This window comes from Emydura macquarii, unplaced genomic scaffold (assembly GCF_026122565.2).
Source record: "Emydura macquarii macquarii isolate MOO-44397 ecotype Brisbane River unplaced genomic scaffold, CSIRO-AGI_Emac_v2 contig_2422, whole genome shotgun sequence".
In the NCBI taxonomy this organism is placed as follows: Eukaryota; Metazoa; Chordata; order Testudines; family Chelidae; genus Emydura; species Emydura macquarii.
The window spans coordinates 13,829,723-13,854,079 of NW_027132559.1; the positions used below are offsets into that span (position 1 = coordinate 13,829,723).

General features: G+C 37.5%; 1 protein-coding gene across 1 annotated transcript in view; it reads left to right on the forward strand.

Annotated features, from left to right (window-relative positions):
- TBC1D5 (TBC1 domain family member 5) overlaps window positions 1-24,357 on the forward strand; it is a 450,092-nt gene that overhangs the window by 233,880 nt on the left and 191,855 nt on the right. The window contains exons 6-10 of the mRNA XM_067561949.1: window positions 750-858; window positions 2,890-2,979; window positions 3,089-3,160; window positions 6,370-6,437; window positions 18,328-18,430. Of these exons, the coding sequence (XP_067418050.1) occupies window positions 750-858; window positions 2,890-2,979; window positions 3,089-3,160; window positions 6,370-6,437; window positions 18,328-18,430 (442 nt within the window). The remainder of the gene's footprint in view (window positions 1-749; window positions 859-2,889; window positions 2,980-3,088; window positions 3,161-6,369; window positions 6,438-18,327; window positions 18,431-24,357) is intronic.

Consider the following 24,357-nt stretch of genomic DNA (forward strand, 5'->3'; position numbering starts at 1 on the left):
TTCCCAGTAGAGCAGATTTACTTGTATATTAATGAGGCACAGGTGTTAGGCCCCTGGTGTCTGCATGCCTGGGAGGCATATTTAGGTTGTTTATCTAGTCAGCCATAGGTACTGCAAGGTACTCAGGCTTGCCATTAACAGTTTATACAGTGATGCTTTTTAATTTTTTGATGTTTTTTTAAATTTGCTAGCACCTGTTAAAATTTTAAAACTGATCATGTAGAAAGAAGTTGAAGTGATTTCAATAGTAAATAGCACTAAATGTTAAAGAAAGTCATCTTCTATAATGCTTAACTGCCCAGCTTGACATTAAGAAGAAAAGAAGGTTCATTTAAGCAAATATGTCATGTGCGGAACTAATACAGTCAACAGTATACTTTTCTGTTGCATATTTCTGGAATAGGTACCTCTTTGTCTACGGCTGAAACATGAATGTGCTTATATTAATATTCATTTTTCTTGTTTATTCACTGAGCTGCAGTACCAACATTTTAGAGGAAATGGAATAGCCTCCATAGACATTATGAATTTCAGTTGCTGGCATAATTATAGCGATCTACATATTCATTAAATCCAGAGGAGAAATGTGTCCAAAAAGACAGCCATGCGTTTAGAAACAGTACACAACTAAATATATACATTAAAAAAGTTTCTTTCCTTCTGCTTATCCAAAATTACTTAGTGTGATATAGCCCTTAAATCAGCTGAGGCTTTTTAATAATGTTCATTCCTTCTTTTCTTTCATGTAGTAAAGAGTGGGAAGAACTATTTGTAAACAACAATTACTTGGCAACAATACGGCTGAAGGGGATTAATGGGCAGCTGAGAAGCAGCAGGTTCCGTAGTGTTTGCTGGAAGGTAAGAAGAAAATATTTATTTACAGTTTGTGGTTGCAATATATCAACACATTACCTGATGCACTGGAAGATTATTGATGCAAAGAATCACTGAATTTTCCAAGAGACTTCATTCCAGTGTTTTCCTATCCATTTTATAATTCATAGGACATTTGCTAATCATATTGTGTCGCCTTAAGCTGAATTGCTGGTGATAGTGAAGGATTTAGATGAAAAAACATTTCTGTATTGGGTAGCATTTTATTTTTAGTGTACAATTCCGTGTGACACATCCATGTTTCCTCACAATGTTTTTACATTGAAACCACGCCTATTAAGTGAAAAGGGGGACTTTGGCCTGTAGTTTCATATTCTAGGGACTAACGTTGACTTTTTTTACAACCTACATATTGCCTCTCCATAAATAGCAACCGGAGAATCTTTCCCAATAGGAAAGAGAAAATTAGGGGTCTTGAGACCTTTTTGTAGTTACTGATTAAAGTAGGAACTTCCATTCATGCCAAACAATAAGGTCCATCAGAAGCCTTTTTTTCCTTGGGCATAATAAATAATATTGAGATACTAGACAGGATGGAGATCTAAAGTAATGTGCAGCAAAGAGGTCAGGGCTTTCTCTCTCTGATAGAGGAGAACATCTTCCCCAATACACTTGATGCACGTGACGAGTGATAACTTAAGTTACTTCATTTGAGGTGGGAGTTTTTGAGCTTGACATTAGCACAAAGACCTACAAAAAGAAACTTAAAATACACTACGTAAGTGAAAGTAACAAAAGAGAGAGCAGTACGAAATTAAATATATACAATACTAAACAGTTTTACAATTTATCAAAAATACATTTTGTCAGGAAGGGCCGGAAAATGGCTGCCACAGAATTTGTATACAAACATTTTTCCACCAGTAGTCTGTTCCTCCTTGTGTCCTAAAATTAGTTGCCTAAATCCCTATTTAGCCACCTAAATAAAAATGGCTTGATTTCAGAGGTGCTGAGCACCCACAACTTCCATTGAAATTAAATGAAGAGGGGCTTATCACCTCTGAAAATCAGGCCATTTTAATAGGGGGTGACTATATGTGGATTTAGATGACTAATTTTAGGATACGTGTTTTTAAAATGTTAGTCAAAGTTTTCATTAAGTTCTTAATATTGAGAGTTCTAAAAAGAATTGTTTGGAGGCATTTGTGTTCTGGACAATGTCTCCTAACAATTTTAATAATAGTTTAGAATGTTTAAAAAAGAACATTTTTACATCTTTTAAAAATGAGCAAAGAATATTTGTGTTTGTCCATATCTTACATCCAGTTCAAATGATCTTTCCCAGTTCCAAGAGGGATATTTACATCCCTGAGTGTCTGATCCTCCTACACAGAAATGTAAAAATATTTATCCTATAAAATTCAGACCTTAGACTATATATTTTCTGGACCTCATCTTGCAAAATCAAACCTGCAAACTACCTCAAAGAACTGTTGAGGACGGGTTTTTGTTTTTGTTTTTTTTTTGGTCCACAATTGTCCTTCCAGTTTATGTCAGGTAGAATATATTTTTGAATGGCTAGCTTCTCTTCTCATTGGTTGTAAATACATTACATCATCTCCATTCATGCTCTGCTTGCAGCTGTGAGTTTGTATTTTTCTACTTTGATCTCTTCCTATATTTTTATCTGCTTTTGGAACCTGAATCTGTAAAAGCAGATCCTCGGCTGTTATAAATTGTCATATCTTCAGTTATTTCGATAGAGCTTTGACAATTCATATCACCTGAGGTTCCGCCCCATAGATTGTTCCTGGACCTTTAGGTGTGATAAGAACTTCTTATATATTGCTTTTGAAGCTTACGTTCTGAGGCGTAGGTATCACGTCTACGTTTTTTACTGTATCATTCTTATGTGTAGAATCTTTATTTTTTATTGCTACTTCTCATCCCTGAGATGATTTAAACTGTCCTATAGGACTCTTATTTGGAAAGTTAAATTAAGGTGATGAAACTTCTTCTCTTTCTAATAAATACCCCTTTTTGCTTTGTTGTCAGCTGTTTCTAAATGTTCTACCACAAGACAGAAGTCAGTGGATAAATAAAACTTCAAAATTAAGAACATGGTATAACAAGATTAAAGAAATAGTAAGTACAATATAAAATGCTTCCTCCGCACCTATGCTTGAATAGTGGAGCAGTACTACAGATATGAGAGAAGTCTGAGAGTAGAAACCATATTCTGTTTTTTTCACAGCATATTACAAACCCTCGGAAAGCTGGACAGCAGGATCTGATTATCAACAATCCACTTTCACAGGATGAGGGGGTAAGCTGAGCCTCACTTCTATCATACCTTGTGTGTGCCACAAAATTTTAAAAAAAACCCTTGGTGCTAATCATCACATTGGAAATAAGAGAGCGCCTGGCCAAGGAAGACTAAACAGGAGCACTCTTGGTCCACTCCTAAACTGAGTTGCTGTTGAGCAGTCGGAGGTACTCCTGTTTTAGGAGCTGAGAATGCTGCCTGTTCAACACTCCCAGCTGATGATGCGTTGATGAGCAAGAGATCAATATTGGGATTTGATTCCACTTTCACAGAGTGTGGCCACCAGGTCAGCCATGTAGTATGACTTCTATTCGTCTGCTCTCTTACTGCACTTTTAAAACCAAATGAAGTATTGCTAAGTGAATAATATCCAATGGAACAAATAATGATTTGCTGCATATTTTGAAATATTGCCTGTTTAAAATCATTCTTATTTGTTTTTTCAAAATAAATGGAAAATGCTGTACATGAATATCAATTGAGTTGGTTGGGTAGCATATCCAGAAAAATGCTTGCAGGTTGGTTGGTGGTTTACCACGAGTAAAGATTCTCAGTCAAATTGTGGGTTGAATTGCTACAGTACTGTATTATCAATACATGTTGACAATTATGTTCTCTCTTGCCATTGAATAGTTAAAAATTTGATATAATAAGGTAGAATTGTGGTGAAAAAGATTATTCTCAACTTCCACTCCTTTGATGTACTTTAAATACTTGATATCACACACAGGGTTGCATGAACTCATCATTCTAAAGCATGGGTTCTCAGCCTCGGCACTGTAATTCCCAAGAGGTGTCAAAGGCTAGCAACCACCCTGCCCTTCCTGTGTTGCTAGATGGAACTAAAAGCTAGATGCTTCTGGTACAGAAGAGACTGAGAACCACTGATCTAGAGTTCTGAGTACGCTTTGCTGGTAGGGGATTGTTTTCTGTGGGTCATAACAAACAAGAAAAATTAAGTCATTGTCATCAAGGAACTCCTGCAAAATGCAAGACCTAGAATTTAAAGTAATGCCGAGAACATGAAAAACACATTTGGCCCGATTTTCAGAAGTGCTGAGTACCTAGCAACTCTTATTGAAGTCTGCAGAAGGTGCTGGGAGTGCTGTACTTTTGAAATCAAGCCAGTGAAGTGTGTACATTTAGATTTAGGAGTCTAACTTTTTGCCACCCATTTTTGAAGATCTTAGCTTTTTTAGTTGCGCAGTCTATTGTACAGTAGTATATCAATAAGCTATTGTGCTAATCACCATTTTCCAGCTTGTTACAGTTTTAGAAAATTTTGGTTTTAGCATTTTCTAAATAATTCATGACCATTCACAGGAGAAATACAGTTATTTGGCTGGATTTATGGAATGTACATCTGTTTTACAGTTATTTGTGCTGGAGCAGTGTTATGTGCATTTCTGTTTTTTTCTCAAATTAATAACCAATAACTGATTTATTTTACTATATTACTATGTTTCCCTGTGTTATATAAAGAGAGATCTGAAAGGATAATACAATTATAAAACAGAACATCAAAAGCCAGGTAACGAAAATAGGAAGATCTCTAGCCTTAAAATACTGGGTGACTTTTACATGCCATAGACGCAAACATAGATCCAGTTATACAGAAGCTTTGTAGTCTTCACACTTCTACTGTATTGATGGTCTGTACAAAGGGATTCCAAACCTCCTTTCTGCACTGTGGATGAGAAAAAACTAATAATAAAAGGTGAAAGTGAGTGTGTCAGGGCATACAGCAAGTGAGTTCATACACGCCACAAATTCACAGTGCCAAATCAAATGCAGGAATAAAACAGCCATCCACTTTTGTGCATCCCCTTATATCCAGCGGTAGCCAGATGCAACACACCTTTGTGGTGTCCTGCATCTTTTTAGGAGTGAGGATTCTGTTTTCATACTCCCTCATGGTGTCCTGTCAGCAAAGACTCTTTACTAGGGCCTTACTCAAATGGTAAACTGAGCCTTATATAAGCAGGTATAACTAAGATTAAATTAGCAGAAGAGATGGTATTAGCCTTGATGGGACAGTGTCAGATAAACCTTTAAATATTTTAATGTCTGTTTTGTTTTTTATTGTTTGTGGAAGCTAAAAAAAAAAAAAAAAAATCTTTCCAGACTAGTTTTATCCTCCTGCAGTTGGCAAACATTGATTTACTTTCCCTTTTGTTTCTTGTGGAGTATGAGCCACCATGGTAATGACTTGTTTACAGAAAATAAAATGTTTTAAGGCTGTAGATGTCCTTATTTTCATTTCTTGGCTTTTGATGTTTTGTTTTACATGGGTAATGTCCTTTCAAATCTCTCTCACTACACAACACAGGAGAACACAGTAATATATTAAAATAAATCAACAACTGGTTATTAATTTGTGTACAAAATTATTTATTATTTGAGCCATTCTTTATTTCTGGTATTATATTCACCTGCTCCCTCCGTCTTCTCAAAGCTGACCTAAATGAAGTGTCTGCTGTAAATTTTGCCCCTCCTATGCTCTCATTGGTACTGTCAAGCCGCCAGACTGCTACGGTGGGAACTGCTTCTGCTTTGCACTCCACTTTCTTCAGTAGTACAATAACCTGGTGGCGTCGATTAGAACATTGGAAGGGTAAAATGAGAAGTCTTCATTCAGGTTAGCTTTTGAGGGGGATGGGTGAACATGGCCTGGATGGCAGAGGAAAAGGAAGAGCACAAGTATGGATGCAGAAGTCATTCAAGTTAATTCATACTATATTTCATTTTAGGATTTTTACATTAATAATTATCCCCTTCTACTCCCCATGTGAGACCCTCCTTTGCACAGTGTATTTGAGGGACTAGAGGGAGATCCTTTACATGGCAGGTATTAATTTACTTCTGCCAGGGCACAATAGCTCACTTGCAAATAATTGGCCAATGTGCAAGTGAAGCCGATTTGTAATTTCTTCTGAATACTTCAAAATTAATGTGGTCTAGTGGTTTGAGCATGGGGCTAAGAAGGCTAGTTTTAATCCCTGCTCAACACTGACTTATTGTGAGGCCTTGGGCAAGGCACTAACCTAGCTGTCTGTTTCTCCATCTGTAAAATAGTGATAATACCTGCCTTCCAGCAATGCTGAGGATTAATTGGTTAAATTTGTACAGCACTTTGCAGATAGAACTTTCTATAAGACTAAAATATTGTAGTATTCTTTGTTTCATGCAATTATTTTGCCTTATTTCAGAGTCTTTGGAACAAATTTTTCCAAGATAAAGAGCTTCGAGCAATGATTGAACAAGATGTGACTAGAACGTATGTAGATCTATAAGGAACTTTCTTTATTAAATTTAAATTTGGGGGGGGGGGGGGGAGATTTGCACTGTGTACACTACTTTGTGGTTTTTGGCCTAAAATTTTAGCACAATACAAGGATTATTCCCTGTGGGTGGGTGGGTAGGTAGGTAGGTAGAGGTTTCCTTTGAGAGAAAGAAGAGAAAAATGTATCCAGTTGAACGTTAAACTCTTGAGATTTGTAAGTGGTATTGAAATGAATTAAATTAAGATTATCTCCTAAATTAAGATATTAGGAAATGTTATATTAAATATAAAATACATTTTTGTGTATGAAACAAAATTTGAGTAAGAGTAACTGACATGTCTTTTGACTAAATTGTATTCATAATAAAAGATTGAACAGATGATTTTCCTGTAATTCTTAACACTTATTCAATCAATAATAAAAAAGCAGTATGTAATTAGTGAGAAATGTCATTCATCGAGAGAAGTTTAGCATTTCTATTTTTACGTATCATTTTTGTAGTGTTATTTGTCACAGATGCCTTTTAAAATTTGCACTAACATCACTGTGACTATCCTTTCATATTCTTCGCCCTTAGGTCATTCCTGTTTAGAAACTTTCCTGAGTTAGAATACTCAGGTCTTGAAAATATTTTATCAGGGTTGGATTACTGACTGTAACATGTAAATCTAATTAAATTAAATTACAGTTTTTAAAATATGTGACGTTACTACACTATATTGCATACATTTTACTTATAACTTGAAATAAGATAGTGGTAGTCACAGTCTTTAAAACAAAAACCTTAACTTGAACACATTTTATTTACAATATAAATGTATAAAAACAAAACAATGAGGAAAAATGGTTGATATCTGTTTTTGGAATATTTTGTATGTCCATCCCTACACCTGTTTTGAATGCATTTTTGTCTGTAATATAATTAAAATCTGAATATGCTTTAATGTAAGTTGTCACAGATGGTGATTTTTGTTTGTAAATGGGAACATTCCAGGATGTTCTAAGATAAAAATATATACATATCTAAACTACAGCTGGGGAGTAAACGTTAGTATAGTGATAGATATGGTAGTTAGAGGACCATTGTTAAAAAGAATATAAAGTCCAAACTGATCTCACGTTGGCAATGGAGAACAATGAATGGAGATCTTTGTTGTCCATTTATCTTAATAAATGTGAATAATGAACATTCTGCATAGTCATTTATCCAAAATGTTGTCTACTTCCAAAAATAACAGGGCTACATCACAAATCATCAGTATCATAAGTCATGAACTGTGAAAATTAAAATTCTCATAGTAACATTAATATGCCTACATTGCACATATGGTATACACTTATGTATACATTTAATTGCCTAACTAATCATGAAACATGTTATATGTAAAGTGGGTGTGTTAATTTTACTATGAAAACCTTAGACTTCACGTTTCCTGACATTTTTGTTTAAAACTGTTTTTAATGTTGTGTTCATAATTTTTCATTTAAATTCATATTAAAGAAAGGTGGGGGGAAATGTAGGTTAAACTGCCATAATTAGCATTTAAGGGAACTCCATCAACTTTAAATCTAATCAGATTTTTTTTACTTTAAAAATGGGTTTGAGTCCTAAATCTTCCATTTCTGTGATTTCACGTTCTTAAAAAGTTTTCATGTACCTTGTTACTGCATGAAATACTCTCACAATCATCAAAATAAATGAATTAGCTTGCTGTACATGTGAATCTGATAAACCAATTGCATACAAAAGCACAAAGTAACCACACTAGAAAAAACTGCAAAAATCATTTTATTTAATCTTTCAGTTACAGTAATCTTAATGTTTAAATATTTTCACAATAAATCCAGCAAGGGACCTATTCCTTAATAAGAACTATTTACAAGCAAAGTATTGAAGATTTTTGTTAAGCCTATTTTAAGTTATTAATGATGAAAATCTAAATGAAGTTTCTTGTTTCACTATCCAAGAACTGAGAGATATCAGAATGGATTTTTCTTCAGCTTTACAGAAATATTCACTTCTGAGCTTTAACCAGGCATAGATAGTTTCTGTCTCAAATGAGAAGCTTTTCAAAAAACTATGAACAAGTGGAAAGGAGGGGTTATAACGAAAGTCCTAGCCTTCCTAGCCTAACCTTCATTATACATAACAGCCACAACCAGGCTCCCATTATAATATTGTATTCTATTATTCCACTACAAAACAAATTCCTATCTGAGCGTACACAATAGTTACTCTTAGTAGATGTAAGAAAGTCATGATTAATTACTGTCATTCAGCAAATGCACTAAAGAACAATGCTGGTGTATTTTCTATTAATAAAATATGTAGAAGCTAAAGCATAGCTTTTAAAAGTTCTTCTCAGTTGTCTCAGAAACCAATAGTTACAGCTCAGATGCAAAAATTTATTTTAATGCTATAATATGTGTACAAATTATTTTGTTTTGTGAAAATACATCTATGTACTCAAATTAAGATGCCAGTCCACTTACTGGTGTCACCTTCTTTTCTTTTAAGTTAGGATTCTGAATAGCCTGTCTTGAATCTCTCTCTCAAACATTCCAAGTTAAAATAATTTGTAGGGATTTCCACTGGACCATCTCATCTCCCATCTCCATCTTGTTTTCCCTTTCACAATAGAACCTCTGCCTGCTGCTAAAATGGATTTGTACACCAAGAACTCTGTATCTGGGAAGCAGACTGGCTGTTACCATTTCAAAGAAAAGAAACATAGGTTGGGGGAGGTGGAGTAGAGCAGCTTTGTCCTTCTTTCCAAGGTTATAAGAGAGCTGGGAAGAAAGGAGCCTCTATGCAGTCAATAGACCTATCCGCCATGAACTTACTCTTTTATGAACCCACTTACACTTTTGGCCTTCACAGCATCCCCTGACAATGAGTTCCAGAGGTTGACTGTGCATTGTGTGAAGAAGTACTTCCTTTTGTTTGTTTTAAACATGCTGCCTATTAATTTCATTGGATGACCCCCTGGATCTTGTGTTATGTGAAGGAATAAATAACACTTCCTTATTCATTTTCTCCACATCATTCATGATTTTATAGACCTCTATCATATCCTCCCTAGTCATCTCTTTTCCAAGCTGAACAGTCCCAGTCTTTTTAATCTTTCCTCATCTGGAAGCTCTTCCATATCTGTAATCATTTCTGTTGTCCTTCTCTGTGTCTTGATGAGGCATGATTTCCCTTTGCAAAAGCCGTGTTGACTCTTCCCCAACAAAGCATGTTCTTCTGTGTGTCTGATAATTCAGTTCTTTACTATTGTTTCAACCTGTCTTATTTTGTGGGGAGATATTTTTCTCTTCCCCCACTGTGCCTGCTGCTGTTTCTTCAGTATTTGGCATAATTCTTTGGGGGTGCCTAGAAGCTCATTTCTTCACAGCACTCTGTTGTCTTTGGGTAGGCTGATATTCCTGGGAAAAGGGACAGTTTCCTTTCTTTCGCCCCTCCAATACCAAATTTGTTGAAATAGCAGCAATAGCGTCTCCTATTCAAGCATCTTATGCAGTCCTTGGTGGGCTTTCCCCACCCATGCTGATAAAGTACAGCCCAGTTTAGCAGAGGGTAGGGCATCTGCCAGAGAAAAGAAAGAAAAATGTCCATCTGAGACCACTAAATATATTAAATTAACTTTTGAAAATACAATTGGCCATTCACTTACCCTGACTTGATCTTTCATGAAGTGTGGGTATTTTTTTTCCAGAGTAGACCAGTGCTCATTCATTTGTTCCCACTAGTTGCAATAAAGCATGATGCTAAAATACCTGTTTTTAATATGATCCTCACTCTGAGCTGTAGTTAGATGTAGTATCATAGTGTTTTCTAAAATGTTTCCTACCTCATTTGATCTGAAGGTACTGTATGTCTAAAACAGACTCTAATTGTACACTAACATTCTCTCTCAAATTCTTCCTGAACAGATAGTTCCCTCTCAAGCATCATGGTCTCTTGTGTTTGCATTTACCATAATTAACACCAGCTTATTCATGAGTTCATTATTATCCTTCCTGCCAGAATCTCTGATATTGCTAGATACTCACAGATATCTCTGTGTATTTGTGAGTTTTCCTTGTTTCTTTCTTTCCTAAACTCCATAGGGCAGGGCTGAATAACGATCCTTCAGAAATAATCTCTACAAAATCCTAAATTACATTGATTGCCATCTGCTGTACTGTACCTTTGAAGTCTCAGATGTGTCCTTCCTTTACAGTAATGTGATTATTACAAATGCATACAAGTTTCCAACTGTTGGTCTACCATTATTCCCATCAAATGCCAGGAAAATGTTACATTCTTCAGCCTAATACCTGGGCTGTAATCAGGGCTGGCTGAGCAGGGCAGCCATCCTAGGTGGAAAGCCGGGGTGGGGCGTGCGGAAGCAGCAGAAAAATTAGGTGGATGGGGGGAAAATAGTAGGGGGTAGAGCCCTGCAGCGGGACTGGGATCCCTGACCATACTACGCCACCCCTACTTCTGTGCTGCTGCTAGCGGCAGTCCTGCCTTTTGAGTTGGGCCCCCAGCCAGCAGCCACCGCTCTCCAGCCGCCCAGCTCTTCAGGCAGTGCCACTGCCCGCAGCAGCATAGAAGTAGGGATGGCAATATCATACCATGCCAGGCATTAGTAATCCCACAATACCCACTCCCTCCTGCTCCCACATTGTAAAATTTTCATCCCGCTCTTATGACAGCGGGACCTGCGGGATCCCAATCCCACTGCCCTCCAAGACTGGGATCCCCAGAGTCCTGCAGAACCCACTGCCATAATAGCGGGAGTAGGATAAAAATTCAGCAAATAATGTGGGAGCAGGTGGGAGTGTGGGTATTGCAAGGCAGGATGGGAGCGGGATTAAAAAAATAGTCCTGTGCATTAGGGGGCGCAAATATGCTTGCTCGTCCAGGGCACTAAATTTGCCTTGTTATAGCGCTGCCCAATATCTTGCTTGATATCTTTAATGCCACCATTTTCAAGCCACTTAAATCTGTGCCTCAATATTTGGCACTTGTACAGTGGTTCACATCTGAGGATTTCAAAGCACTTTTCCAGCATTAAATAATTAAGCCTCCATTATTTTTGTGAGGTACCCACAGTATTGCTGACAATTGGTGTTTTTCTTAATCTCAGCTGCTAAAGTCAAATGAATATGTGAGAATCTCAGTTTTCATTTTAAAACATGGTTTCTAGCCCTCATAGTTGTGGCGAAAAGCATGAAAATGTGATCCCATTATACCCTAACAGCTCAAAAACAGCAGATAAATAAAAAGAATCCCAAATTTGTCTTTAAAATTATTTCCAAACCATTCTCATTCCTTTTTAACATTTGGGGTTCGCAGTATTGCATTCATTTTGCAGCTGCTTAAGCAAAGCCACAGAATTGAGTGACTTGCACCAACAAGATGGTGTTAAAGCCAGAAATAGAAGGCAGAAGTCCTGCTCTAATCACAGTACCATATGCCCTATACATTTTTATCCTTCACATTCTGTACTACATGAAGCTTTTAGTTTTGGATAATTTGTAGTGTGGTAGCACCTATAGGGCCCATTGTGCTTGGCACTGTACAGTTTTATCCACAGTCACTCTCATGTCTTTCTCCAAGCCAACAGTTCATATTACACTTCCTTTTAGGCTTTAGTTTCTGATATAGGAGCTGATGCTAAAGACCTGAGATAAACCGTTCCAACTTCTGAGCATCGTCTGAGCCTTATCTATCCATCTGTCTTGCTTTTCCATTGTATATTTGCAAATTCCATACATTTGTATGATAAGCAAACTAAAAGGTTAACAGAATTATTCTCTTTACAAAATAAGTGCTAATAATGAGCCTTGTGCTGCAGGATTTCACTTATTGTATCTCCTTCCTCAGCTGTTCTTCTATAACCTTCTTTCACTGTTATCGTCTCAATCTATCAATGGCACTGTTGCTCTTTACAGAGCCGATGAGTTATTTGATGGCTGCTGAGTCCGATGCACAAGTGACAGTCCTGTCCCCAAGTAGGGCACACCCACACATTATCAATGCTCTGAATCCGAGCAGCAGATTCCTTTCTCCTCTGGCGCCGGTCATCACAAAGCTTGATCCAATCCGCCTCAGAACAAGCTGACTCCACCAAACAGAGTGGCATTCTGCACCCCTTTTCTTTCTACAGAGATTCCAGAGTATACTAAGTTATCTTTGCAATTATCCCAAAATCTGTTCAGCAGTCTGCCTCTTTCTAGACCCTTCATGAGCTTCAAAGTACAGCACACTCTTTGAGTCCTGTAATGTGGCATTTGCTTGACATGTCCAAGCCATCTGAGTCTTTTCTTACTAATCAACATTCCCATAAATGACATACCAGCACGATTTAACACTTCCACATTTGTCACCCTGTCTTGCCATCTAACTCAAAGAATTTTATGCAAGCATCTGATATGAAAGCTGTTTAGTCTTTTGATATGTCTGGCATAAGTCCTCCATGTTCCTGAACCATATAGAAGAGTGGATAAACATGTTTCATAAATACAGATTTTCACTTTAATTTACAATTTGTTATTGTTCCAGGCTCTGTCATGCAAAAGACCAAAGTTCCTGGCTGCTTTGCCGTTTCTACTAATAAGCTCAGCATCAGGGTCTACATTGGTGGTAACAATAGAGCCAAGGTAACAAAATTGGTCAACAACATCCAGATGAATACCCTCTAAGGTGATATCTGGAACTGGTTCTGAAGAGCCTTGGTGCATTATAACAGTCTTCTTCAAGCTTATTGCTAGCCCAAAGATTTTACGTGAATCAGAAAACTTGGTAATAACATGTTGTAGGGCAACAACACCATGAGCCACAAGAGCTGCATCATCTGCAAATAACAGGTCCCTTATGATGATCTCCTTCACCTTTGTCTTAGCTCTGAACCTTGCAATGTTAAACAAACCCTCCATCATGTCTAATGCTAAGATAGACATCACAGAATGCATGTTGATGCAGGAATGAGAAGTAAATATTAAATGATGTGGAAGCCAATATGCAGCCCTGCTTCAGTCCATTGTTGATGTTAAATGAGTCAGACTCTTGGTTTTCATACGTTACTGTTGCCTTCATGCCATCATGTAAGGATTTCACAAGGTTTAGCAATGTAAATGGACAAACAAGCTTCTTCAGAACAATGTAAAACCCTGACCGACTAAGGCTTTTGTTAAATCTATAAAATCCATGTACAGTGGAATACGTGTCTCTCTGCACTTTTCCTGCAGTTCTCCTACAGGGAAGACCATATCTGTGTGGACCTTTCCAAACGGAAGCCATATTGGCTCTTAGGGTAGATTCTGTCAGTTAATGTTTGAAGTCTAGGTAAAAGAATATGGCATAAGATTTTTCCCACCATGTTAAGAAGAGATATACCTCTGTGGTTATTAAAGTCACTTCTGTCTCCTTTGTTTTTATAGAGTTGGATGAAATGAGCATCCTTAAAATCTTGTGGAACAGTTTTTTCTTTCCAGCAGAGTAACAATACCTCCTTCAGTCTTTGCAACAAGTCTTTGTTTGTACATTTGTAGATTTCAGCAGGTAAACAGTCAGATCCTGAAGTTTTATTGTTGAGAGTCCTTTTGATGCTTTGTTCAAGTTCCTCTAGTGTAGGTTTGGCATCCAGCAAAAGTCATAACTTCAAACCCATGCAATTCATCTATCATACATTGGTCTACTACAGAATCTCTCTTCCATGGTGCTCTATCCACCTCTGCACTTATTTCCCTTACCCATTATGATATTGCCATCTAGATCTTTCAGCGTAACTGTCTTGTTCTTTATTGACCGAATGGCCTTTCTAACGTTCTCATTCAACTGTCTACTGTCACCTGCCATCAGCCACCTGTTGTATGCTGTCACAGAGACCCAGCCAAAATTCTTGAGCACATCTCCTGGAAACTTTTTGAACAGTCTTATGAGTTTCTCTTAGGTTCTTGAGTGAATCAGTAGTAGGACTATACCTGTAGGTGATCAAGACAGATCTTTTCTTCTCAGTGAGTGGCAGCAGGATCTCCGAATGGTCTATGAACCAGTCAACACTTTTCTTAGCATTCTTTCCAAAACTCTTGACTGCTGCATTGTACGTACTTGTCTTCAGGACTTCCCATGCATCTGAATTGGTTTAATTTGTTCCTGATATCTTTGCTGTTACTTCATTATAAAAGCCATTTCTTAACAGGATCATTGTTTTGGCACAAGTCAATACGAGGTTGCATGGCAGTTTTATTATGGTGGATCGTCTTAGCTTGAAATTTCACTTTGCAGCAAACAAGAGTGTTCTGTGCCACAGTCTGTGCTTTGCAAGGATCGTGTATGCAAGGTATCTTTCAAATATATACGTCTTTTCAGTACCAAGTCCAGCTGATGCCAGTGCTTGGACCTCGGGTGTCTTCACGATGTTCTTCTGATGTTGCCAGCAAAGAAGGTGTTCCTTACTGATAAGACTTGACTGGCACAGTGCTCGAGAACTCTCTGACTATTGGCAGTCATTCATCATGCATACCCAGAATCCCAGGCCAGATCTCAGCATTGGACCCAACTCTTGCATTGAATTCTCCAAGTACTAGAATGGGTTCCTTCTGTGGAATCCTGCTGATCTGTTCTCCCAGCTGTTGATAAAAGCTGTCCTCCTCATCAGAACCTGCAAAGTTGGAGCATAGACATTAGCGAGGTTGATGAATCTCCTCTGTAGACTAACTCGAAGTGTCATGATATGTATGGACCTTGCAATCGGAGCTTCACATGATGACATAAGTTCATTCTGATAGCATACTCTCTCCTTATTCCTTCAGGTTTGACATGCCATTAAACGGTGTAGTCCTTCTCCCTTATTCTGTGTCTGAGACCCGAGTTTCTGAAAGAGCTGCAATATCAATTCTGAAACATTCAAGCTAGTTACTCAACACAGCTATTTTCCTTACATCCGAATTCAGATCAAAGTTGTATCCAGGGTCAAAGTCCAAACATTCCAACAATCAGTTTTGTTTATAAAATCAGGTGAAGCAGGATGTAAACAATGAGGCAAAACTTGCTTAACCTACTTTTTTAGGGCCACTCACACACAAGGCAAGCAGGCATTCCCTAAACAGGGCCGCTTGGAAATCTTGGTAGCTGCCCCAGGGCCCTTATGCCTCTCTCAGATCCCTGCAACCATCTGCCAAGACCTTCAGAGTGTATGCCTAGGCAGAGTTATGGAGGAGCAGACATTGCCATAGACCTGTCGTCCTCCCTTTAGACCACTGAGCTAGAATCCAAAGTCCAGAGCAAGTCTGGACATTCAGTGACACACGGGTTGTAGCTTCTGCCAGACAGCAACCTAAATAGAGCTGCTTAACTGCATGTCGCTTCAGCATGAGTCCCTTTTCTGTCAAGGTGAGGTGCCTTAGCCTTTCTTCAACCAAGAAGTGTCTACAAGCCAGCGGAGGATGCAGTTTAACATCGTGCCCAGGACCTTATAGTCTATGATAGAGGAAAAGGTTAGAAGAGGCTGCCCCAATACACACACAAAACATAGTTCAGTCGTCTTGTAAAAATGAATGTTTGCACAGAGTTTTGGCTATTTTAAAGGAACAACTTCAGCCCCTTACACCTTTCCCTCAGAATCCCCTTTTTAATCTAACCGAAGCAAAAATATTTCCATGAGTAATTGAATAGAATTGATTCTGGCGTGTTAATCTTGATAATCTGCCCAGTATTATTACGTTAAAGAAGAAAAACCTGCCATATTTGGGTGATCACACCAAAATAGCAGCTTGTGTTTATATTTTCACACTCTTTTAGAGGTGGACAGTAGAGACATATGAATGACTGTTTTGTGTTCATTGTTCCTGTGCAATATACACAAAGTACTTGCTTGTGCCCACACAATCAGGTTTTGCATATGCACCTATTCACAGCCTGGGAAGTGAAAACTTAAACACAAGGCACTCTTTGAGAATTGTCAGCCACTGCTGTGTGTTTATTTTAATTACTAGAAAAAGTAAGCAGACTTTCAGGAATAAGAGCAACAATCATTCTGCTGCCCAACAGACACTACGGTTGTTCTGAGTTATCTTTTAAAGTGTTCTTCTATTCCTTTTGTTCATTTCTCTGCATCACAGCCTCTGGTTTTGTTATTGTTTTATACAGTCACTATTTCTCACAAGTGTGGAGCCTTCTCAAATACAGGCTGCTTCGGTATAGGCTCATTTTTTGAGCAACATCCTGTATAACTTTAATTCTTCAGTCTGCTTCTCCTTTGAATGTCTAAGGAGCAGTTTGTACAGGGGTACATTGCTTTCCAGTAGTTACACATTTATGTGCATTGTCCTGGATTGCTGGGCAACAGGATTTTCCTGCCTTTACATTTTTTAAGATTTGTTCATAACTCATTCTCTCCTGTAGTGAATTTTATTTCCACAAAAGTATCAAGTGATTTCCTGAAAATAAGGTGGTACGTGAGACTGCCATTTCTGAAAATCTGATACAGGATGATTTATGGAATTTATGGAAAGTTTCAACAGGATTGGAATAAATGGGAGCTTGCTAGACCTGAAGAACTGCAGGAACTGTATTATTTCTTCAGTTGCAAGTGCAACTCACATTGATCGGATCTCAAAGTCTTTTGTGTTACTTACTATTTCTATGTGTAATTTCCTAGATGTCTTCATGATCTAATAAAATATTTATTACAGCATCCCATTTTATAAAAAATACTTTAAAACAGTCCACAAAAATAAGCCCAAATTATTGAACTTTGATATATAAAATTAATATCCACACCTGCACTCCCTGTATACCATTTTGATGATTTACAAATCAGCTAATGTGCTTTACAGTTGTACTCTTTTTAATGGCTTGTTTTGCCCATTTTTAAATCATGCAAAATGGAGATCAGGACTGAGTACTAATCTTGAAATGGCAGGATAGTCCTGAAACTTCCATTGCAGTTGGCAACCTCAATCACATTCAAAGAATTCAAGCAAGTATGGCATATGCAGTGTGTTTTAATTATTTGGTGCCTTGTATTTCTTCAGTGTTCTGTTTTCCTGATAATTGAAATCAAATGTTTTATTGACAAGTGGTCTCTTCTGTCATCCCTCCTTACTTTCTGAAGTATGAATTCATCCTGAGCTATTTTTGAATCCTTTGTTGCTGAACTGATCAACCAGTGGGCACAAAGTGGAAATAGGTTGCAATTGGGGATGTGGTGATAGGTGTCACACCACCACCTGAGAGCACCACAGTCCCTGGTTTGCTAGATCTTATAGCAGGAGTCAGAGTCCAGGAGGGAAGGAGGAGCCCCCTACCTCTGCTCTGGCAGCTAATTCCCCACTCCCCCTGCCCCACTCATTCCATCTTCTTACTCTCTACTTGAGCAAGGCTTGGCTGTAAGGCAGAGTAAAGATCTCTGGAAAGAAAAGCCATGGAAGCTCCATACTTTGGAACTCTGGCAATGGGCATCATATGGCACACTCTCTTATATGGATTAAATTCTCTGTCAGTCACATGTTCAGTAGATCAGTTACTTATAAAAAATTGATTATAAGAATAATCTACCTGCCATTTAATTTCATTCTTGTATACCTTTAGTCTTTAATCATTTGACAGGGTATCATGCATTTAATGTGATATATACTTAGTGGGTTGATGTATGCTAAATTATAAGATTCATAAAGTTTTGTTTGCAAAATAAATACAGCAACTTTTTCCTTTAATTGTTGTTCTAGCAGGACCTTAATACACAGAGAGAATGGGTAATGGAGAACAGATATAATGGCATACCTAGGACTGTTTATAGATGCCCGGGTGCTTATCTAAATCAAGTGTCTGAGGTAGTTTTTGTGAGCTATGTAGTTTACATTAATCGAATGTTTTTCTTTTTTCAGATTTCCTGAAATGCAGTATTTCCAGCAAGACAGTGTGAGAAAAATTCTTACAGATGTTCTGTTCTGTTATGCTAGAGAAAATGAGCAGTTACTTTATAAACAGGTAATGAAAATATCACACAGGTGGCATCCATTGTCTCAACATTTTCTATAGAGCTTGACAAATTACTGAACAATAATGTAGGTTTTATTGTATCCAAAGTTGTATCGTAATGCTAAAGCAATCAAAGAGCTGCTTATCAGCTGCATGGTAAGAAAAGTAAGCTAATTCAAGCACATATTCTTCCTCCTCGTGATGAGACACTCCCTCAAATTGTCATCTATAAGTTGCTAAATCTTATTTTCCAACTTTTCTGAATATGTTTATTAACAACCTCTTTTAAACCAAAAGCTTTTCTGTGCTTAGATGGATAAATGCTGAATACATGCACCACAGTTATAAATATATGATACTGAATAACAGCATGAAGAAGCCGAAGGGTGGTATCTAAAACTTAGGGATAATGGAGCAGTCTTACAACATAGATAACATTTGAAATGTTTCTGAGTTTTTGACAACGTGATACAGACATACTGTATGTTCACTGTTTGGCCCTTGACCCTACACTACAAGCACCAAAATATGATGCAATATAGTGAGTGCAGTTGAAAAGTTTTAAATCTTTTTATCAATATATATATGAATACCAGTTCCATTGGATTAATGGAAAGAATATCTGCTCAAGCCAATAGTATCTTGCTGTTAAAATATAACATTTCAACTGCACCAATTGTGCATTCATTTTAGGATGAAAGCTAAATTCAGCATTTGCTCTTACGGTTTTAAAATGAGTATAATGTTTAAATTGCTTTAACAAGACTCATGTATGGTACTGAAAGAGAATAATAGAAATCAGAATATTTTATGTTTATTTTTGATGTAACTTAACATACTGTGCCGAGACTAAGATCTGAGTAACTATGGACAAGGACTAAACTGTAGAGAAACTGTAGGTAGACAGAAAATGATTTATAATAAAAATGCACAGTTGCTGTAAGTTGACAAATATTTATAACATAGTGTACTCTTTCCCACATTCTGCAACCACTTCATCTCTAAGGCTATGTTTTCACTTCACTTCAAATTTGCCGCCGTCAGATCGATTTATCTGGATCGACTGAGCGGTCAGTGAAGACCCACTCAGTCGATCCAGAAATCGACGTATTAAGACCACCTTCTCAAGTGGCGTAGCGCTGCGTCGACGGGAAGTGCAGTGCAGTGAAGACAGTGTGCAGAAGAGAAGCAGAGAAGTCGATGGGAGTTATGCAAGTTTTTTGCGTAGCTTACGTAACTCCAGTCGACTGCCGCCGAATCTTGGAGGTAAGCGTAGACAAGCCCTAAGCTGGGAAATTATTTGAGTCTCATGAAGAGACCGGCATATTTGAGTTGAAACAGCAGTAATTTATCAAAAACTGTCTTTTAGGTGGTATCGAAAATCAAACATATAGTTATCAAAAGCAGCATATCTCTATCAGCTGGCTATTTTTTATTTTTGATCGACTGTGACTAGAGAGCTACCTTGTGACATGGAGAGAAAAAAATTAGATCAGCAAGCCATATTTTTCAAGGCACTGTTGTGGAAAACACTCCAACAATACCCAGCCTTCCGCATTTCTAGTGAATAGAGCCCAGAGTATTTGTGATGAGGAGGTGAGGGGGGAGATGGAAGATCACATTCTAGCTAATTTAGTCTATCATTTATTGAACAAGAAGTATAATTTTACTCTTTTATATGACTTTAAAAGGACTTAATTACCCCCTACTTTTGTTTAAAATCCTGTAGATTCCGAATAGAGAAATAATACCTTGCTACGTAAGGCTTGAATATTTAGCCAGATCAAATTAAAGAGTTTCATCACAAGCTGTTAAAGCTATTATTTTGTACTAGGTGACACCCCGTTTAACATAGACCATATTGTTAATAGTTATGGGATTTTATTGAATTAATGAGACTGTTATCATGTAGTAGAGTGTCTTGCTGAGTTAATTGAAACTGCAGAGATTATATAAATGGTATTAATGAACTTTGACTGCCTGATGCCTCAGCTTTAATAAAGACTGCTTGGTGAGCTAAATGAACATAGGCAGATAAAAGAACAGGTTCAATTTTGCGAGCCTACAGGCTGTTGAGAAAGAAAACTTCTTTTCACCTCTGTTTTTGACTAGTGTCACTTCAACAGTGCAGTAATTTCAAAAGAACGTTGCCACAAGAGTAAATGGAGGGGTAAAGGGCAAAAAATAAAAGGAATTGGAATGATGAAAAAAAATGGCTAATATCTATGACAAGTGTTCAGTACCGTAGCCAAGAATTGTGGTGCTGTGCCAAATTCGCAAAACAGCCAGTTACATTTTCTCTTCTTTGTCCCTTCGTTTCTTCATTGAGAGATCTTTTTCCACTCCTAACACCACTCTGTGTTTCCAGGATCTCCATTCCTGAATCAGCAATGTCTCCACAAAACTATAATCAATAGTAACCATCTTTTCTTTGTATTCTGGGCCCTGCTGCCTGTAGATGACTATCTCTTTCAAAGCCCCTGTCAATACTGTGCCAAGGATTAGCTGACAAGAAGTGCTGCATGTGTGGTGAGGTCATCATATCAATTTTGATCTCTCTTAATCCTGTCAAATACCTGTCCATGGTCATCCACTCATTCATGACCTTTAGCCTTGCTTATTTCAATTTGTATCGAATGAAGCCACAAATCCCAAAGTAGCTGCAGCTGATACAAAACGTAGTGCTGGTCTGCTTGGTATTTAGGGTTGCCATTAACCCATCACCCAAGTGTTCCATGCTGTGTCCCAAGTGAACACAAAGTTTGGTACAATGTGTGTGCCTTGATATTCAAAGCCCTTTATGGGAGTGGCCCTAGCTATCTCTGAGATCCCCTCTGCCTTTGTGATCATGATCTCCCATTACAGCTACATTCCTGGGTACAATGCAACCATTAGTAGGGAGAGGTTCATGCATGCAGTAGACTATTTTTACAGGAACTGGACTTACATTTTGGAAGTCAATCCTTTAAGAAATTTGTGTAATAACAACTTTTAGAACTAAATACAAATGACTTACCTTTCTCTCATTTTCTACACACCAACACCTACTTGTACACAAACGTCAACGTAAACCTTTTAACTTAACGAAGCTTTTCTCCTAAAGGTTAGCGTGGAAGAAAGAGAGAGCTTGTTATTGTTAGTTTTGTGTTTAAATATTTGGAGGCACCCTGGGTCTACAGTGACTTGTGTCCATATAAACCTAGCTAGATTGTAGCTTTACAAGGTCTGGAACACTGTTATGCCTCATCAGTTATAAAAGTGGTCAAGTTCACAGCATTTAATTGAAACGGTTACTACACTTAAAAACATTAAATGCACAATATCAGCAAAGTTTTACAAAATACTAAAATGCTTTCTTAAAATGAGCAATTCATATGTTCGTTCAATATGTGTGTGTGTGTGTATATATGAGTGTTGTCTTTGTAGTAGGTTTCATTGTGTTTTTTGACCAATGTAAAGTAAGATTTTATTTGATTAGTAAAATATATTACTCTCCCCAGTCATATATATGAGTGAGTAGAATGTTGCAAAATGGTATTAGAGACTCAGGATTTAAACCACAGGGGTTCTTTGAATTTCTAAAAAAGCATCTGTACATATAGAAGTATAAAGGAAATATATTTTTCATAAAAATATGTAAAAATTATCATTAACATTATCTTCAAAAGGCCTCATAAATTTTGGTGCCAAAATTCTGACTCTAGTTAATTGAAGAAAAATAGAATGATGATTGGCTGACCTCATGACTTAGCTTATTGTTCACTCATAATTTTATTGTCGTTGTCAGTATAATGTAGAAATGTATCAATTTGTATTTCATTTGTAGAAATGCTGTATTTCTGGTTGTCTTTTAAAACCAGAGACTATATTGTGAAAACAGTGTTTTGCTGTTGTTGGCAAGTGTCATATAATTATCTGAATTCTGTCAACCCTTTTATTAGCACTAAAGAGTTCTAGTAAACTGTTGATGTATTGTAGAAAAATATGTGTATATAATACACTAGTGGCTTCTATTGCCAAGCCAAAAAGCTCTAAACATTTAAAGTGCTCTTTTAACTGAAGGATCAGAGGTGTCTTTTTGAAATCCTGATATTTTATAATCCATTTGCTTTGTTACTGTTTTATGTGGATAGTCACTTTATGATTCTGCTTTATTTGCAAGTTAATATACTTCAACATTGGGAAATTGTGTTCTATGCTGGGCTCTTACCTTCTATAACTAATCGTACCTTATGTCCTTTTATGTTCTTACTGTGTAGTTTATACGTTTAATATTTTGGTAACTGTTTGTGTTAGACAATCATATTCTTGGCACCCTCATTTCTCTTACACAATTTTAATATATATGGGATGATTGAGGATTTAGACAATAGTAGGTTTTATATTTACACTTAACTTGGAGGGGATGGGGGTCAGGCCCAATAAAATTACAGCCTATGTAGCTTGCATTTTGTTTCAGTATTTTTGGCAGTTTTGTCTATCTTCCTCTCCCTGGACCTCACAAACTCTCCTTCCTCTTCCCCACTTCCATGCTGCAAGTGATTCCTCCATTATCTCTCTCCCAAACCCAGTGGTGCTAACTAGCGATCGTATCACAAATCTTGCCATATTTGATGTTTTTCTTAAGGCACCACTTCCTGGAACATTCAAATGCTTTAATTAAAAAAAACCTCCAAAACTGTAAATTTCTAATCCTCATTGTTGCAGAGATAAGCTTGAAAACATGGCCCAAGTGTACCCTAAAAGCTAAGAAATCAGAAGGCAAAGAGAAAGACCTCCAAATTTGTTCTTTAAAAATCTTGGGATGTGGGGGCTGATTCATGATTTTTTTTTTTAACATATGGGATTGATAATACTGCAACCTGTTTTATAAAACCTGCCTCCCAAATATCTCTGTCCCCCTGAAGGGCCATCCCTCTCCCTACAGTATCCTGCTGCCTAGTGTTCTAGGAGTGGGTATTGAAGAGGGAATTTCTTTGCAACACACTACTGCTGTTCTGTTCTGGCACCCCCACACTCCAGAAATGAGCAGCTTCTTTCTTTTGTTGAAGGGACCCAGCTGGTGGTTCTGGGCACCATGTGGTTTAATTGGCTGTGGCACACTCATCCACATGAATTGCATCATCTTGTGGCAGGAGGCTGGAATGCCAGTTTAGTGAAGCAATGTGAGATACTCCCCTGACTGGCATACAAAAAATCCAAACACTCTCCAGGGATTTTAGGGAGCTTGGCACTGAATATCCAATTCTTAATATCCAGTTGTCCCTGAAAAAGAATGATGGGTTAATTGTCTAAGTGAGCTGCATGACAAATACAGTAATAAACATATTTATGGAATTGCACCTTTGAATATATTTCCATGTGTGCTAAGTTATCTGACTTGAACCATCACTGCTGCATGGTATTTTTTCTCGCACTGCATCTATTTCGGTAAAGTTTGCGGGGACGTTGTTTTGGGGGTTTGGGGTTTTTTTCGTTTTAAAAATTAAGGCTGGAATTTTCAAAGGGGCCAAAGGGAGTTTAGGTTCTTTTGGAGAACCACCCAGAGATTCTAGCACCTCTGATTGTGTGTGTGTGGGGGGGTGCTTTTCAGATTTAACCTCAATACAGGACATTCTAACTAAGTCGGCAAATAAAGGCAGAAGCAATAATTAGGGAGAGGTTTGCTCTGCCTTTTTAATCTCCGTGGGGTTTAATCTCTTCAACCCTGACAATTTAAAATGTCAACATAAAGGTATTTCACTGCTGATCATTCTGTCCATAACATTCATCTGATCTGAGATTGTGGGGGGAGATTGAATAGGATGCCATTACTACATTTTTGTGGTTTGATCTTTGCACGTTCTTGACTCAGGGTTTTTTGATTTTGCAGTATAGATGCCAAACGTCTGAAATAGAACAATATTAAGGATTTGCCATGTATTGACTTGCAAAGG